The sequence below is a fragment of the Meleagris gallopavo genome, chromosome 1 (genome assembly GCF_905368555.1).
Source record: "Meleagris gallopavo chromosome 1, MGAL_WU_HG_1.1, whole genome shotgun sequence".
Lineage (NCBI taxonomy): Eukaryota > Metazoa > Chordata > Aves > Galliformes > Phasianidae > Meleagris > Meleagris gallopavo.
In genome coordinates, this window is record NC_139404.1 from 32,977,339 (window position 1) to 32,996,354 (window position 19,016).

General features: G+C 40.3%; 1 protein-coding gene across 1 annotated transcript; it reads left to right on the top strand.

Moving 5' to 3' along the window:
• Positions 1 to 251: 251 nt before the first annotated feature.
• On the top strand, positions 252 to 15,070 carry RXYLT1 (ribitol xylosyltransferase 1). The gene is made up of 6 exons (XM_085220316.1): positions 252 to 453; positions 807 to 983; positions 2,418 to 2,520; positions 7,243 to 7,557; positions 9,606 to 9,776; positions 10,690 to 15,070. The coding sequence occupies exons 1-6, from the start codon at positions 309 to 311 to the stop codon at positions 11,105 to 11,107; spliced, it is 1,329 nt and encodes a 442-aa protein (XP_085076442.1). The 5' UTR covers positions 252 to 308; the 3' UTR covers positions 11,108 to 15,070.
• Positions 15,071 to 19,016: the final 3,946 nt, after the last annotated feature.

Consider the following 19,016-nt stretch of genomic DNA (forward strand, 5'->3'; position numbering starts at 1 on the left):
TGTGCTCAAGGTGGCTGAAGGTCACTGGGCTTCGACTACCGTTAGGGTCGTGGCATTAGAAAACAGGTTGCTGGTTGCTTCCCAGGAATTGTAACATCGAGCTTTAGTAAAGACTGATGGCTCAACTTCCTATGTAAAACGATTCAACTGAGTCAGCCTACAGCTTTCTGTGCGATAAAACCCTCAGGGCTGCCCTTTGTCGCGCCCAGCGCTGTCACTAACCCCGGCACGCGGGGACGCACGGAGCGCCGGGCCGAGCCTGCAGCCCCTCCCGCCGCCGCCTCACGGCGCTCTCCCCGCCGGGCGGCATGCGGGGCGCTCGCAAGCGGCTCTGTTCCGCCCTGCTCGTCGCTTACGGCCTCTTCTCCCTGTACGCGGCCTACACCGTCTTCCTCCGACCCCGCCGCCCGGCCGCCTCCCGTCCGCCGCACAGGGACCGCCGCGGCCAGCGAGGTGAGAACGGCGGCAGACCGCGCCGGGGAAAGGCGGCCCGCGCCGGAGAGGCCTCGGCGTGAGCGAGCGGCAGTGCCCGCCCCGCAGCGTCCCCATTGCGGGATGACGGGCAGGGGCGCGGGGGCGGCCCCTGAGGGGAGAGCGGGGCCGAGGAGCCCCCCGTGCCCACACCCCGCCGCTGCCCGCCTCCGCTGGCAGCCGCCATCTTCCCACCGCCGTTGTGGCCGGGGCGGGGCGTGATGAGATGCGGGCTGGAGTCTCGCTTGGGGTTCCGTACCGGCCGCAACGCGTGTACGCTTCATAAATACGTCTAAGGTGGGGGTTTTGTGTAAGTTGTGTGTTTGGGTATCTAGGTATCGATCATGTTCCTTTGGGAAGTGAAGAGTGGAACCCGTGGGAAGCTGATGAGAGAAGCGAACAGGTTGCGGCTCAGCAGAGATACGAAAATATTCTTAAGCTGGTACAAAATGCAAGGTCTCAGCTAGAACAAACCAGTCTCAGAGTACAGATCTGGGGAAAAGCAGCAATTGGTAAGCAGATATAATGAAAAATTATTATTCACAACTTCTCTGGTAGAACACTTTCCTCTGCTTTTCAATAAATGAATTTTATATACGTACAAATATTATACACATGGTTGAAATGTGTGTATATCTGTAAATGGGAAGCATTAAGGAAGTGGTAGTTATCCAGAATTACATTAATACCAATATAAAAGTAGTTACTTCTGTCAGCTCTTTTCAGGGCTGCTTTTCACATCTGTCAAAGAAGAGTTACACAAATGGCCAAGGAACAGAATCACATTATGAATCCCACATAACTTGCAGTGCAACAGAAGATAGGTGTCTTATTTGATTAAAACAGGATTTTTGTCATGTTTACACTTTATGAACTAAAGCATTGTGCGGTGAGAAATAGACCATTCTGTGTACTGCTGCTACCATTGATGAATTGGGAAATTGTTCTGTCGTTGAGAAGACGTTGAGCTGCCTGTCTGTAATTGGACTTTGGCTACTGTTGAAGACATTTTGTTCTTATGGAATCATAGAATCCTCAGAATTGGAAGGGACCTTTGAAGATCATCTAGGCCAACTTCCCTGCAGTGAACACCCACAGCTAGATCAGGTTGCTCAGAGCACTATCCAGCTTGACCTTGAATGTCTCTAAGGATGAGGCATCCACCATCTCCCTGGACAACCCATTTCAGTGCCTCACTACCCTCACTGTAAAATACTTTTTCCTTATAATCCAACCTAAAACTCCCTTCTTCAAGTTTGAAACCATTTCCCATTGTCCTGTTACCACGGTCCCTGCTGAGGAGTCTTATCTCCTTCTTTCCTGTAGCTCCCCTTTAGATACTGAAAGGCTGCTATCAGGTCACCTTGGAGCCTTCTCTTATCCAGGCTGAATAGCCTCAGCTCTCTCAGCCTATCCCTGTAGGACATGTTCCATCCCTTCGATCGTTTTTATGGCCCTCTGTTATTTTTAAAGTTTCTTTAGAAATGTAGAATTTCCAGCTTTAGTTAAAACTTTTACTTAGCACACAACACACAGTGTATTAGATGGTGATACATTCTGTCATAAAATTTGGGTATTTCACAAAAGCTTAAGAGAAATATGCTTGTGATTGGAATACTGATTAATATGTGTTTTGTAAGTGTTTTTAAGTGTTAGGGATGCCAGAAAGAGATGTTAACAGAAGTGCTAATGTGGTATATCTTCATTTAGTAATGTTTTGTCAGCAGAAGAATCTTTTCAAATGCCCCGATGTGTGAAAAAGTTATATTAACTAATTGCAAGTCTTACAGAATTTGGGGGTGCAGCGTCCATCTCTTTTCTGAGTACTTACTTACTCTTTTTCATTTTCTAACACTACTTTTTTTTTTTTTTTCCCTTCTTTTTTTCTTTCTGGTAATGTAGAGATATGCATTCAAATTTGCATCATATCTTCATCTTTTATGTAGGTCTTTACCTATGGCAGCATATTTTTGGAGGGCATCTTGAGCCAGCTGATGTGACTGCACAGTGGAGGGAAGGAAGCCAAAAAGCAGGAAAAACACATTTCAGGTACTAGCCTAAATTACCATTGATTTTTGCTTTCCAATGCAGAGTTTGTTAAAGAGCATGGTGAGATGCAAAGGTACATAATTTTGTCTGTCGAAGTTGGAATTATTTTAATACAAGTTGGAAGTACTTTAATTTTGTGGTGTATGAATAACTGAGGAATATGCACACAATATCTCTTTTAATACTATCACAAGAAACAGTTACATTTGGAAAAACATACTTACTAAAAACAGCAAAGTCTAGCCCAAACACATCACCATAAAAAATTTAAAAGCTAGGGAGCAATTCCATCAACTGTTCTGTAAAGTATGAAAAGACTCACAATGCTGAGAAAGATGGCAGCAAAGAGACCTCACAAGTCGAGGGAACCAGCCCTGAGAAATGTGTTAAAACTGAAGTTTGAGTGTGGGAGTTGACTGAAAGTGATGTGAGGCAAGAAAATGTCTTGTGCCATTTGGTTTCTCTTGTATTTAGGGAAAATGGACTTCATCTGCTCATTCATTAACAGCATTGCACCAAAACCATAATTTCTTTTTTTTAATAACAAAAACAACCTGCTAGACTCAGCATTTTGGTTAACCACTTGATAAGCAAAGGGAAAATTTATTTATAAAGGAATTTGACACTTGAAGCACTGCTTGTTTTGAAAATGAATTTTGATCTGTGAGCGTGCACATTTTAAGACTGTAGTCAAGCATATTTTGTATAATTTAGCACCTTAAAGTTTTACATCATTCACTTTTTAATACCATTTTTGAAGGCTTTCAGTAAAGATGCAGTAAAAGAATCATAGAATCCTAGACTTGCTTGGGTTGGAAAGGACCTTAAAGATCTCTGACTTCCAATGCCATGCAGTGAGCAGGGCTGCCACCCACCAGCTCATGCTGCCCAGGGCCCCATCCAACCTGGCCTTGAACATCTTCATGGATGGGGCATCACAGCTCCTCTGGGCAGCTGTGCCAGTGCCTCACACCCAGTCTTCTTTGTATGGACGTGAGGGTATTTTATAAGACAATGCTTTTCTTGTCTACACGGAATAATTCGCTGCATGTAACTGAGTCCATTGATTGGATGATTAAGCATATTTTCTCTCTGGTCTACTTGTTTCAGGTGAATAATAACCTCACGTGGTTACTCTGGTTGCATGCATCTTTCAAAGAAGGACTTCTATATTAGCATTTTAATGTCTTCTTATTATGTTTAGAGGAGTTGGGAATAGTAGAGTCTTCAACTTGAGCATTAGATCCTGTGAAAATGTGAAGTTTAATTCAGGAACCAGTATAGTAGAGGCTAAAGCTTAGCAAACTGGTAAGAACTTTTGGTGAAAATTATAGCAAAAATATAACTCATGTTAATGATTGGGATTCTGAAATGTGGTAGGTGAAGTTCTACTTCTTAGTCGAATTGGAAATGTTATTTTGTAGCTTTTTGCCAGGAAGAATTAGTGTATGATCTTGGCTGCTCACTGGTGAAAATATTTTCTGGAATTATTGACTTATTTTTTGCTTGGCTGAGGTAAATTATTTCCATTTAATTACTGGATGAGGGAGCTAGATGTTTACCCGAACATTTTTAAGGAGTCTCAAATCTGAAGACAGAAATGCCAAATTATCACTTGAACACACTTGCATAACTACACCCAATACATATCTTTATGATGGAGAATATTCATTTTTGGTGCAGATTTTAATAGCTCTGAGTTTTTAGTCAAGAGTTTGCTTAAAGGATGCTGGAAGTACTGAATTCTACCTGAAATTCAGGAACATTTCCTTAAAAACAGTAGGAGAAGGAGCTGCCAAGTTACACATTGGCACTTCTAGAGTAAGTAGGAGAACAGAGTGTATCAGCTTTCTTGGCCAGAAGCAGTTCACATCCTTTTCTTGTCTTTCAGAAGGATGTTGTAGAGATGGGAACGTCAAACTTCCAATCATACAACAAGCATTCCTAAATTTCTGTTCCACTGAGAGTCTCACTGTCTATTTTAACATTCAGAGATGCTTTCCCAGTCTTAGTCCCTGAGTCCCTGATAATCCCTGTTCTTCTACGGTTTTCTTCTGCCCGTTCTTCTGCCCTCTTTGTGCAAACTGCAGACATCTTTCTTGATTCATTGCAGATAGCTGAATGAAAGCATATTCAACAAAATTAGTAAGCAGAGTTTTCTTTTCCTGACACACGATTTCACAAAGATCACTTGTGGCAATGTAGTTTCCTTAATAGCCTTTGGTGAAGCTTTTTGAAAAGCCAGATACACTGGTATTATGAGATCCCTTTTATCTGTATTCTTACTAACACTCTCATAGGTGCAGGTCACATTAGTGAGACAGCGTTTATCTGTAGGAGCCATGTTTGCAGCAGTTTATCCACCTGTGTGACCTTAACAGATCTGGTGATGTTACTCTTCATTGTAGGTTCTTCCAGAGAGGGAGGTCATGCTCTGAGATTCCCCTCAAGTTGTTTTTGTAGAAGGGACTGATGCTGGCAGACGAGGCGCAGTATCTCTTCATAATGACAGCTACACAGACCTTGGCCAGCAGTTCTGCAGTTTTCATGTTTGAGTTCCTTCAGAACTCGCAAGTGAAAGGCATCCAGTTCCAATTTCTTCACTTGATATCATGTTTAATGTGTTTTGATTTGTATTTCCTCTTCAGAGAATGAGGTAGATATGGAAATGTTCTCTGCTGTGGCTTTGTTACCTCTGAGTAGGTTTTTCAAACCATTGCCATTAAGTGGTCCCACTAGTTCTGAACTTGCCTTTATTATAGATTTTTTTCATATATTTTGTTCTTTATATATTTAAAAGCCTTCACCAATCATGGACCTATTTGGAATCTTTTCCTCTGTTAAAATGTTTAACCTAATTATATTGCTGCTACAGAGGGGCTGTTACCTTTGCAACTAGGTCTGGAAAACCAAATCTAAAATACTGCCTTTTTGTAGAAGTTTTCAGACTAGTAAGGAAAAACAAAGACTTCATTGGAAGTGAGTAGTTTATTGAGTCCAAAAATGCAAACTCCACATATCAGTCTGATGAGGTATTGATATAATCTATGTGAATAGTGAATTTGCAGCTTCTGTAACTTCCTTTATGTTTCCTAACCACTGTTGTATTCTGATTGGTAGTTAATAGCACAACCTTAGTACTATGTTTTTATTACTGAAGTATGGTGTTTTCTTGATTTTTCTCCCTCCAGCACAATGTCATGCTGCTAAAATTCATGTTTCCTTCCATCCTTGTCTCCCCAGCTGTACATCATGTTACTCCTGTACAACTCAAACACTGTCCATAGATAAAACTCTTTTCCCCCGGGTCTCTTCTCACAAAGTTATCATCTGCATATCCTATTTTCTGTATTAGGCATTCTGATGCTCAGGGTGTTCTCTTATAAATGTGATGAGGTTGTCACTGTTCTTGTGCCCTATGAAGTCTTTTCTCACTGTATGTTTAACTTTAGATTTTGTCTTGGCCTGATTTACATTAAATCTTTTAACAGTCTTAATTCCTAACCATGAGTCTTCTTGGCTCCAAAATAAGGCACTGAACCAGCAGCATGGCAGCTTAATTCAGGTTTAGAATATACTTACCAAAGGTCAGCCTGCTTCAGGTATCTTCATTGAAGCAGTCTATACAGCTTTGCTGTGAATTTTCTTCTCACTAAGCACGCTTGAATTGGAACTGTTAGTATTTTGTGAGTTATACCACATGCTTATTCCCAATTCATTAAAATTAAAGTTTATTCTAAATTAAATTGTGCTTAAAAAAACTGTAGTAATGCAGTATTCTTTTTCAACTGAGAACACTAATATTAAATCGATTTCTGAGGGGAAAAAAACAGAACACATAGCCTTTTTTCACCTCCACTCCTTCCCATGGTGTGTAATCACTAATCCTTTGAGATCAGTCAACACTGTTAACAAAGCAGGTGATGGAAGAGCAGGAGCTGGCAAACACTGGTTTGCTTCGTGGCACTTCATAATGGGCTGCTTTTGTACTTGCACTTCCCATCTTGTTAATGATTGGCGATGTAATGATTTTGCTACATGGCTGCAATTCCAATATTCAATATATTGTGATAGATCTAAAAATACAATTTCATACCTAAAACGTTTGTGCGACCTGACCTGTATCAAAGCCTGTGGTCATACAAGCAGCATGAGTTTACCTTTAGATAGCTATCTCTTGCCTTATAGATTCTGCTCAGTATCAGATGATGCAGTCTGGTTACTGGGCTTACTTTAACATAACCAAAATTTCAGGGCAAAACAAACACCAGACCAGCCAGCTGTCCCTTATTAAGACATCTGTTTTAGTAAGCTTCTACAAGTTTTTCTCTCCTTGTTCTAATGCATTATTCATTGGTTATTACTGGAATTAATAAGAAGCTTGACTTTTAGTGATCATCAGAGCGTGTGTCCTTTGTGTGTGTGTGTTTGCTTTTTTAAGTTGATTTGCCTACATTTTGTTCAAACACGATGGCACTTCTGGTTTATTTCCATTTAAGTCTAAATCTTTTTTTTTTTTGCCTCCACTAAATAAAGCTGAAGGTGGTTATATTCCTTGTTATAACTATAGATATTAACAACACAAGTGGTTGCACTCACATAGGTATACTGCATTAACTTTACTGAAGAAAAAAGTCTCTTGCTTGCAATGAGGACGCTTAGAAGATCATAGTCAATAATTTGCCTTAAGAGTATTTACTGTTTGTATTTTGCTTTTCACAGCTTCATCACTGGTCCATCTGTAGTTCCTGGCTACTTCTCAGTGGAAGCTGAGAATGTTGTGCTGGTTCTGAATGGCAGAGAAAAAGCAAAGATCACTTACGCCACTCAGTGGTTACATTATGCACAAACGTTGCTTCAGACTCACAAGATACAGCATGTAGCAGTTGTGCTGCTTGGAAATGAGCAGTGCAACAACGAATGGATTCAGCCATACCTGAAAAGACATGGAGGATTTGTAAATCTGCTCTTTGTGACGTACGACTATGCATTGGTAAATGAAGAAGATATTTTCCAGTGGCCTTTAGGAGTAGCCACGTAAGTGCTATAGACACAGATTTACATTTGAAATCTAATTGTTCTATATGAGGGCTGGAAATAGAATTGGAATATTACTGCTGATATCCAAAGTGAGTACAGTAGAACACGGTCCTATTAATGATTTTCTACGTGATGCGTTGGAATCTTTCAAAATTACATCTAACAATTACAATAATAACATAGAAAAAGAAGAGGAGGGTTTAGCTTCTAAAAAACTCTTGTGTCTAGTGGAGTTTTCTATTTATTTTTCTTCAGTAGTTTTTCTCTTGAAACTTATCGTAACTGCTGATGTAATATGTACGCAAGGATTTAAAAGGTATTAATGTAATTAGGTTCCAACTGTGGTCTGTTTAGGACAAGAATGGTGTACTATTGGTGATACTTTTTTTTAACCCCTATTATGGTTCTCAAAAATAAATTATACACCTTTCATTTGGAATTAATACATTCCAGCATCACGTTAGAATAAACTGGCTTAACTTCTTACTCACAAAACCTTTTTGTTCTACATAGTGCTCAGGCTGTGTATGTGAAGTAAATATGTGTTTGGTTCAGTTAAATGTGTCTTTTTCTACCTTAATCCTTATTAACAAAGTTCACAGTCTTTTAGCTATGTATCATGATAACAGAAGAACAGAAGAATTCAGGATTATTTTCATAGCTTGTGTTCTACTTGAATTTAGCATCCTGTATGGAGTCAGTCTGCAGAGTATATGTAGCTTTGTACATCGTGCCACTGAAGTATTGGATTCTTGATAGTGTCAGAGAATTGATGATACTGGGAGTTCATGAGCAAAAAGAAGTTGAGTTTTGAGATGTCAAGATTAAGGTGACAAAACAGCAGAGTGGTAACGTGTGCTGTAAAGCTGAATGTAGAAAGAGAGATCAGATGTCAGGATGGAGCTTTGCAGCCAGTTAGAAAACTTGTTGTTAAAGGCATGTAAATGGGCCAGATTTTCCAAGGGAAGAAGGAAAAGAAAGATAAATAGAATGCTGTAAAAATATTTGACATGGGGAAAAAAATGGTTCTGTGAGAGTAGATGAATTAATGTTCATCAGGTTGGAGAAGAACTTGGAAAGGGCTGCTTCATCCAAATCTGGGAAGGTGAGGAAAGTGAGAGTAGATATTCCAAACTGTGAGGGCTGCTCTGAAAGTATTGTCTCCTGTTTTATTATGTTGGCCCATGCTATCAGAGGTGGATGTTGGTGGTACAGCAGAAGAGGCTGAACCTTCCCACCAATATCCTGTTCCATGTTGTTGCTGTGTGACAGATGGCAGCAGAGGGGCACTCTGACATGGCAGTGCACATAGAGCAAAGGTATGGCCTTAAATTCCTCTATGTGGAAATAATAGCACCCACTGACATTCACTGGTGCTTGTTGAATGCTTCTGGAGACCAACCAGTGGGTGTGAGCATGCTGAGGCAGTGGATGGTGCATTTCAGATTTCAGCAGTGGCAACACTGACATGAAAGACAAGTCACTTTATGGATGGCCACGCAGATATTTATGTAATGGCAGGCAGGCTTTTGTTAATTGCTGGTGAAAATGCACAGCTAATGATGATGCCTATGTTGAAAAATACTGTTTTCTGGCTGAGAATTTGTTCTATCAAGGTGTTACTTTGCTCGTTGTTACAGTTTCTATTGGAGTAATAGGAGGCATTACTTTTGGACAACCAATGTATTAATGAAAATTAAATCATTGCGAAGTAAAATAGAGAACAGCTGCTTTTGGAAATGTGTGTTTCTAAAGGGTATTTGTAGCATGCATGCATAGTTTCTGTGGTGTCAAAACAGGACAGAAGTCTGTGGAGACATTCCAGAAGGGAGTGGTCAGGAGAGGGAAAAAAAGACCAACTTTTAGGAGAAAACTTGTACTGGCTTGCTTATAGCTACAGAGATGTTGATTGGTTTGAAAAAGAAAAGTGGTTTTAATCTTAGAATATGCTACAGTGAACTTGAAATGGTGCAAATTGTATTTTCTTTCAGCATAAAGCATATTACTGTCTAATGTGTATATTCATGTGCACGTTCTCTTTACAGCTACAGAAATTTTCCGGTTGTAGAGCCCAGCTGGTCAATGCTACACGATCCAAGGTCGTATCTCTGTAATTTTTTAGGAACAGTTTACAAGAACTCTTCTAGAGAAACCCTGATGGAAATTCTGAAGCAGGATGGGCTTGATAAGCTTTGCTGGATTGCAGCCAGAGAACAGTAAGACATTGATTCGCTTCTTGAAAATACCCTGAATTTTTGCCTGCTTTATTACTACCAGTCCTTTCTTAAATGTTAAAAAATAGAACAAGCAAAGGTAAAAGTCATGATTAAAGAGAACATTGCTAGAATTCTTTGTGTAAGGCTTAATAACGTTTTAAATATGTAGAAATGTCTTGCCTTTACATGCAGGATACATACATCTTATTTTTTTTCTTACATACATTTGATTATAATGGAAGAAGAAATACTTGTCTTAAATCTTGTGTGTCTTAATCTTTCCAGAAGAAAAAGGCAGCAGTATTTTGTTGTCTTCCATACAGGGGTGGGTTTAATATGAACAACAGTGAAATGATTGATAGTAGGCAGAGCAGTGCTTAGCAAGACCTCTGCTACCCTGATGAAGAGCATCAGGAGGTGAACACTATCTGTGGCATAACTCTTATCCCACAGACAATCTGAGACACTCCAGGCACACTACCAGGCTTACCAGATTGCTGTACGTTATAGAGCAGAGGGATGTAAAGAGTAAGCCTTCACTAATTTGTAGGATTTCAGGTGAAAAAAAATTCATTGCTAAGTCCATCGAGTGTTTTCCTATTCTTTCTGAACTCAGATGTGGAATAAATAGACATACATCATCTGAGTCATACCAAAATGTTTAAAAGGGAGTTTTGATTAGCCCCTTATACGTCTGTATGCTACTAAAAGGACCGTATCTAAAAAGTGTTGTAATCTGGTTTTAACAGTGATATTTTCAATAAAGTTTAGGTATAGTTAAGATTAAAAGTAAAAGCTTTTTTTTACATCCACATTTTCAGTTCTCCAAGCAATTGATATTAAAGCATATCTCTGCTTTTCGTTGTAATGCATGTGGGGAAGTTGTTAATTTTCAACCTCTTTACGCTCCTAGGTGGCAGCCTCAGGAAACAAATGAAAGTTTCAAAAACTATCAAGATGCCTTGCTGCAGAGTGATCTGACATTGTGCCCAGTGGGAATAAATACAGAATGTTACAGAATTTATGAAGCTTGTTCATATGGATCTGTGCCTGTTATAGAAGATGTAATGACACTTGGTGATTGCAGAAATTCATCAATGTACCACAGTGCTCCATTGCAATTATTAAAAACCATGGGGGCTCCATTTATCTTTATTAAAAACTGGAAAGAGCTTCCTGCTGTTTTAGAGAAAGAAAAAAAAATGAGCTTACAAGAAAAAATTCAAAGAAGAAAAAAACTTATAGAGTGGTATCAAAACTTCAAAGCATGGATGAGACAGAAATTCATTAATACTTTGGAAAATTCATTTCTGCCCAGTGATAAAGGATAAATGTTCCCTGCTGAAGAATCTAAAATAGATTGAAAGCTTAATTTCATTAACCTTCTGAGGAAGCTTTTATACAAAAAAAATCCCAAAAGGTGGGTGCATTCTGTTTGAAGTCAACAGATTTGGGCTAGCTTAGCCAAGAGCTATGTTTGGCCTTCCATCCGTGACAATTTTCAGAGAGGATGCTGATTTAGAGGGATGGTAGTCTGTAAGGATAACAACAATTTTATGGCTGTTTTTGTACGTTCCATGTTGATATGTGACGTGGTAATTTTTTTTAAGGAAACCATCTTTGAGCATGTGAGCTTGCTAAAATCCAGCATGAGAACAACAGTTGTTTCTGAAGAAAAGGAAGGGAAAGCTGTATTGTTCAGAATGATGTATTATGAGACCTAAAAAAAAAAAAAGTATGGCTATAGCAAAATTGCCAGGTTTAGCAGTCAGTAATGTATCTCCTGGTACGTACTGACTTTGACAATGTGAACTGTTTACTTGATTGATGTGTTTCATTTCCATGGAAGTGGTCATAAAGCTGATTAAACACTGTGGAATAAAAACATGTATTTCCAGGTGAAAGTAGAGAAGTATTTCATCACAATTTATTTCCCGTTTAATGTCAGATACCAAAATGTCTTTCATTTCTCTTTAGTTTTAGGAACTACCTTTCTGAAGCTCTGCTGATAGAGCATTCGTTCCCTGCAGTTACAGCTGCATATCCTGAATGTTTGGCCTTAAACATGAACCTGCATGTCATTTATCTGATTACTAAAAATCTGCTGGAACTTGTCAGCTCCAGACAATGGCAGGAATACAAGTACTGCATGTTTGTGACGCTACATATACAACAAACAGATTTCATTAAATGTAATGAAAGGGATCTGTTATTGTTCTTGTGCATGAGAAATGAGTATTTGCTGTTATTTTCTGTGTGTTTGGCTGCACTGTTTTTCTGCATCACAGCACTGACAGATGTAGGGTGGTGTAGTTTCATGTCTGAGTGCTGGTATGCCATATCAGTTCGTTCTCATGTAGCAGTTCAAAAGCCTGTACTGGTGAATAATATTCATTAGTGTAATGATACTATTTAGTTCTGGAGCGTGTCATGAGAGCATTTCTGTGCTTCTTTTCAGGTTTTTTTGCATGCTTTCTCTTTAAAAAAGAAAACCATATAAAATCATTGGCTTCACTGACAGTGGCTGTTCTAGATCTGCAATTATGCATGTTTCAGAGCACCTGGATTTTGGGGAGCATTCCATGTGCAGTCAGTAGAGAAACTAGAGAAACACATGTTCTCAGAAGACAAGTAAACTCAATCCAGATGATCTGAGCTGTATGTCTAAAATACTTTTCCTGTGACTGTCACCCTCCTATTCTATCTGAAGCACTGTGCAATTGCAGTACAACGCAAATGTACTCCTTTCAGCTGAGACTGGAAATAAATACAGCTATCACCATTCAGCACAGAGTTGATGAACCCTGCTGAGAGGAAGAGCAGGATGAAATTTCCAGTACATTTCCATCCTGAGGATCTAAGGTAGCCATCAGCACAGTAGTATGCAGAGTCAGAAGGCCAGAGAATGGTGCTCACTGCAGTAGTGAAGTGTCAAAGCTGTAGTTTCCCTTTACTAGAATCTTTCTCTACAAGCCGTAGCACTGGGGAGTAGTGATCCAGAGCAGCATTTTTCAGACTGTAATCAACAGTTCCCTAGGCACTGATGGACGATTTACATAGACTACAAAAAACAATTTAGAGGGAGAGTCAGCCTAGATTCATATCTAAGGTTGGTAATTCCTAGAAAATGTTAGTGGTGTGCAAGTTGAAGTTTGAAAAACAGTTCAGTACGCGATCACCTGTAGTGCTGTTCACGTGTTTCTAAGTAAATACGCAAGCTTATTTCTGAACTCGTGGCAATTACACCTTAAGGGAGGGCAGTAGGTGCATCAGAGTTGAATTTTGCGTCTCACTCACATGTTCTTGAAGCTCAAAGAGGAGTAATTTTCATTTCATCTATGTTTAGCCAAGTCATGAAGAACTTGCTTGAGAGTAGCCCTGCTGAGAAGGACTTAGGGGTTCTGGTTGATGAAAAACTGAACATGAACCAGCAGTGTGTGCTGGCAGCCTGGAAAGCGAATGGTATTCTGAATTCCATGAGAAGAGGAGTGGCCAGCAGGGACAGGAAAGTGAGTGTTCCCCTCTGCTCTGCATTTATGAGGCCCCATCTGGAGTACAGCGTCCAAGTCTGGGGCTCCCAACTCAGGAAAGATGTGGAGCTGTTGGAGAGGGTCCAATGGAGGGCCACGAACATGATCAGAGGGCTGGAGCACCTCTGCTATGAAGATAGACCGAAGGACCTGGGCTTGTTCAGCCTGGATAAGAGAAGGCTGCGGAGACATCATAGCGGCCTTCCAGTATTTAAAGGGACTTTATAAACGTGAAGGAAATCTTTTTTTTTTTTTACAAGGATAATGATTGGACAAGAGGGAATGGAGATTTAGATAGATATCGGGGGAAATTTTTTACTGAAAGTGGTGAAGTACTAGCACAGGCTGCCCAGAGAGGTTGTGGATGTCCTGTCCCTGAAGAGTTTAAGGCTAGGTTGGATAGGGCCCTGATTTACTACTTGGTCTAGTGGCTGGCAACCCTGCCTGTGGCAGGGAGGTTAAAACTTGATGATCTTTGAGGACCCTTCCAACCCAAGCCATTCTGTGATTCAAATTCACCTTCTGTCCAAAAGAAATTAATGCTAGAAGTTTTTTCATTTTATTTCTAACGTTAACGAAGCAAAGAGAGCAAACCCTGGTCAAGCCAAGAGAGACTTCTTACACTGCCAAACTTGTGAGAGAGATGCATGTTCTGTTTTAGGAATTAGCCCTCTGGTTTGAGATTGTGATGGTGAAGTAAGGCTTTGCAGAGCACAACCAAATGTCCCACTGCTATCAGAAAGTGAGTGTGGAGCACTCTCGAGCCTTTCTTAAATCAAGGATGCTGACTGTAACATCACATACTGTATAGATGACCAAGTTGGCAGTAATTTGCATATGTGTTGATTTGTGTGCTGAATATTGGTAGCTCTAGCAGTTTCATCATCAGAGATATTCCCTACTGAAGAAGTCTTTACAAATTAAGCTGGATTGCCTTGCTATAAGAGGAAACAGCTAGCTTCTCACGATTTACTGTACTTCTGTCTCTCTTACATAATTCTGAACCCATTAGGAATAGCTGTGAATGTACACTGTAAGCTGTTTAAAAGGTCAGCTCCAGAGCAATGTGTTTCCAGAGAAATGTTACCAGTCCTTGTAGCTGTTGATAATCCTGCAGATAAGGCAGTGGCTTGCAGAGTCAGGCTCCTGATTATTTACCATCATTGGACATTAAAGTTGCATATGTTTCAATATTTATGTTTCAGTATTTCTGTATTTTTAGATACTGTCTTTCAATGACTGAAAGTTATACGAGTGGTGCAACTAAAAGTTTTGTAGAAGGCTTCGCCGTAGGAGTTACTAAGCATGAAAGTGCTGGTATCACCACTTTTTCTCTTAGCCTTACCAATACACGTGCAAAACCACAGAAATAAAATCCTGTTACTTCCTGGCAAACTTTCCAAGTTAGTAAGAACCTCCGGAGCTGAGCAAACTCAGCAGCTGTGGCAGCAGCTTCCATACTATGGAGTCCCAAAATATTTCCAGGCATTCTTCCTACTGCAATGGGAAATGAAAGACAACAGAAAAGATTATACTGATTTTGGCATGTTTGTGAAGACTAACGATGGGAGAAACTAATCTACTTCAAATCCAAATCCAACTGTGCACTCCAGAACTTGCTTCCAGGAAAACTGCTACCATAAGGCATGTTGGGACTGCCATTTTCCAATAGCTAAGAAGGAATCCAATGTTTATGTAATAATGTGACTCCTGCACAAAGGATTTGATGAATCAGCCAGAGAAATAAAGCTGATCTGATGAAAATGTGCCTGAAGGGATGACACACAGTTGACACTGGATCCCAGGACTTTGTGTTGGTTTTGCTTTCTGAGTCCACTAAGTTAAATAGTTTGTTTGTGCAATGAGCCATCCTGGGATCAGTCCAAAAGTGATGCTATAAAAGCCATGCTGTGCAGCAAAAGCAACAGTAGTTCCACACTCTTGTTCTTTCTTCTCCATCCAGAAGCTTAAACAGTCACAGAGAATTGCATAGATTTCTTGTTAATCACCAGCCTGTAAACCACGACTGCTAATCCTGATATAAGGAAACAGCTTGCAAGAAGTTGTGCTTCTGATTATCTTTGACACTTAAATTCTTTGAGTGGATAAAATTTTGGGATTTCTTCAGGGCCTCTCAATAAAAACCAGTAAAATGGCCTGTACTTTTATCTTGCCAATATAAATACTTCCCACATCTTCCCTACAGATCCGAAGAACACTTGAATGTTAAGAATCTCTCCATGTAGTTCTAGTTCTAAAGAACTTAAAAGCTGAAAAGGCAGGAGGTGCATTCCAAGGGCTGAAAGAAATGCTCATCAGCTTTTCTGATGCATTTCATTCAAACTGCAAAAGAAAATGCATCTGAGTACTGGAACGACACATCAGCAAAGTGGTTGGGCAAAGATTGTCAGTCAGCCCCTTACCAGCCTAATGGCAGAAAGATAAGTTTAAAATGGCTCCTGTTTGATATTTTTCACAGTTCAATCTGACAATCCATAATTTCTGGCTTTTTTAAGTGATATTCCTGTGATCTTCATTTTTTTTTAATCTTTAGGAATATATTATTTTTTAGCTTGGGCTGCATTCCAAAAACAAACAAGTATTACACAGCTTCCATAAAATGCATGTTTTCAAAATATGAGATGCAAAATAAATGCTTCAAAGAGAAACGAGTCATTCACTAAGATCCAGATGAGGATACAGCCCATACAAAAAAGTTAAGTTGTGCAGGTGGCCACATACAAAGGAAAACGAGTCTCTGAATGGCTGAAATTAGCCCAATTCTTCCAAAGGAAGTTATTCAAACAGTACAAAGCTGTTAAATGTTGTATTTTGAAGTTTGCTATATCTAAGGAGCCTTGTTCAGGGCCCAAAATTCAAAGTTTGTGCGTTAGTGAAATCTTTTTCCTCCTTTCTGTAGCAGATTTTTTATTTTATTATTATTTTTTTTTAATAACAGCTGTTGCTGTCCATGACTGACAGGAGATCCATCTCAACTGATATTTTTGCTGGGAGACTAAAATGTTTTCCTCCATGTCTGCTTATTTAGAATCAAAGAATCATCTAGGTTGGAAAAGACCTTCAAGACCATCAAGTCCAACCATCACCCTGACATACCGAGTTCCATTTAGAACACTTAAGTATTTGTGTGATCATGGCACCTGACAACCCTCATCAGCAGTTAGACTGCTGCAGTGCTAAGGCACAAAATACTCTTAGAGATGAGGAGCCCAGGTTCAAGCCTTGGGGCTGGGCTGAGCAAAACAGGGATGCTGTTCACAGCAACTGATGTCATGTCCTTGGATTGGCGCTAGGTGTTTGACATGGTCCTGCACCATATCCTTATCTCTAAATTGGAGAGATGGATTTGAAGGGTAGACTATTTAGTGGATAAAGAATTGTTTGGATGGTCATAGCCAGGGGGTTATTGTCAACGGCTGAGTGTTCAGGTGGAGGCCAGTCATGAGTGGTGTCCTCCAGGAGTCCATCCTGGGACACCAGTGCTCTTCAGCATCTTTATCAGATGTAGAGGATGGGATCAAGTGCACCCTCAGCAAGTTTGTGATGACACCAAGCTGAGTGGTGCAGTTGGCACAATAGAAAGAAGGGATGCGATCCAAAGAAACCTGGACAGGCTTGAAAAGTGGGCACATGAGAATTTTAACAAAGCCAAGTGCAAGATGTTGGACTTGAGCTAAGGCAATCCCAGATACGAAAACAGACTGGAAGAAGAACTCCTTGAGAGTAGCCCTGCTGAGAAGGACTTGGGGGTCCTGATGAACAAAGAGCTGGATATGAGTCAGCAGTGTGTGCTTACAGCCTGGAAGGCCAGCTGTGTCCTGGGCTGCATCAAAAGAGGGGTGGCCAGCAGCGCCAGGAAGGGGATTGTCCCCATCTACACTGCCCTTCTGAGGTCACAGCTCAAGTACTGCATCCAGGTCCAGGGTCTCCAGCATAAGAAGAATGTGGAGCTGTTAGAGTGGGCCCAGAAGAGGGCCACAAAGATGATCAGAGGGCTGAAGCACCTCTCCTATGAAGAAAGGTTGAGCAAAATGGCCTTGGAGAAGAGAAGGCTCTGGGAAGTCGACACTGCAGCCTTCTAGTACTTGAAGGGAGCTTACAAGCAGGAGGCAGACCGACCTTTTTTACATGGTCTAATAGTGACAGGACAAATGGAAATGGCTTTAAACTAAAATAAGAGAGATTTATGTTAGATGTTAGGTGGAAATTCTTTACTTAGAGGGTGGTGAGGCACTGGCACAGGCTGGATGGGGTCCTGAGTAGCCTGTCTGGTGGGTGGCAATCCTGCCCACAAGAAGGGGCTGGAATTGAGTGCGCTTTAAGGTCCCCTCCAACATAAGCTATTCTGGGATATGATTTTGTGACATGATGATATGATGCAGGTATCCTTTGTTGTGGAAAGCTGGGAATAAGATATAAATCTTGAAATTTTGCATGAGATACAAAAAGATTTCTATGCTGTAGAAAAAAAGAATCAACCAACTCTGCTCCAAGAAACTCAAAAATCCCAAAGAGTTCAGACAACTTGGGTGGGGCTTTAGCAACGAAAGAGATCATTTTTCTCCTCTCATTCATTTTTGTTTTCTCTTTCTCTCCACTTCCTGTCAAATGGCATTTCTTCCAAGCCACACTGTGCTGGGATCAGTTAAATTATCTAAACATTAAGTCTGCAGTGTGAAAGTGTGAATTGAAGCAGTGGTGGAATGTAGCAGCTATGTATGGACCTTGGTATGATGGAGGGATTTTACAGGAGAAGCAACACTGTTATTTATAAGAGTATGTCCCATACTCAAGAGAGGATCGTATCTCTACAAATCTCTATTCATCAAGAAGTGTGAAAGCATACATTTGTTACAAAAGATGCCTTTTGTAATTTCCTCTTAATTTCCCCACACTCCAGTGGTCTTCTGCTCACGGATTCACTTTTTTAATCCTATGGGGGAAAGAGAGAATCAAGGACAGCTGTGTTTCCCCTAAGAGAGGTGGGAACGTACTGATTAATTTCTGTAGGGATTTAAACAGTGCTTTGCTCTTCTTTCAAGTGCCAGCAGAGATTTAAGACAGCCAGTGACATGTCCTCTCTGGTATGCAGCCTTTAATTGTATATCTCTGTTGCTGGAGGGCTGACTTTATTCATTTAATAGCAATTTATCAATTGTGATAGACTTGCTTTGCTGATGATTGTACAGTGCATCAGGGTTGTTTTACCATAAAACTCGAGCAGCCCGACTCATGCTACAAGTAAAGACAGCAAACCAGCTGGGGAATGTGCACATGGGAATTTGCAAATTACACCAAGTTGTACCAATTTTCTTTCCTTCCACTGTCTAATCAGACACTGATTGTTTCTTCATGTACGTCTCTTTTCTTTCTCTGTGCCCTATAAAACGAGCTGAACTGATTTTACCCAGATGACCCTCTTTTCCTGCTGTTATTTTAAGATTATAGCAAACTGCCTTCTATTTAGTAGAAATAACATTTTCTTGTCCCTGTGGAGGTTCTCTAGCAGGCACCCAATCCCAGCATAGACATAATTAGGCTTTTACTGAATTTCTGCCTCAGCAAAGCTCTCGCTGTCACACAGTATGCTGTCCAAATACCTCTCTGTAGGATATTACCTCACCTGAGTGCCTGTTTCTTAAACCTTTATAGTCTTTTGTTCAAGATTTTTGACTGTCACTGTATTAAA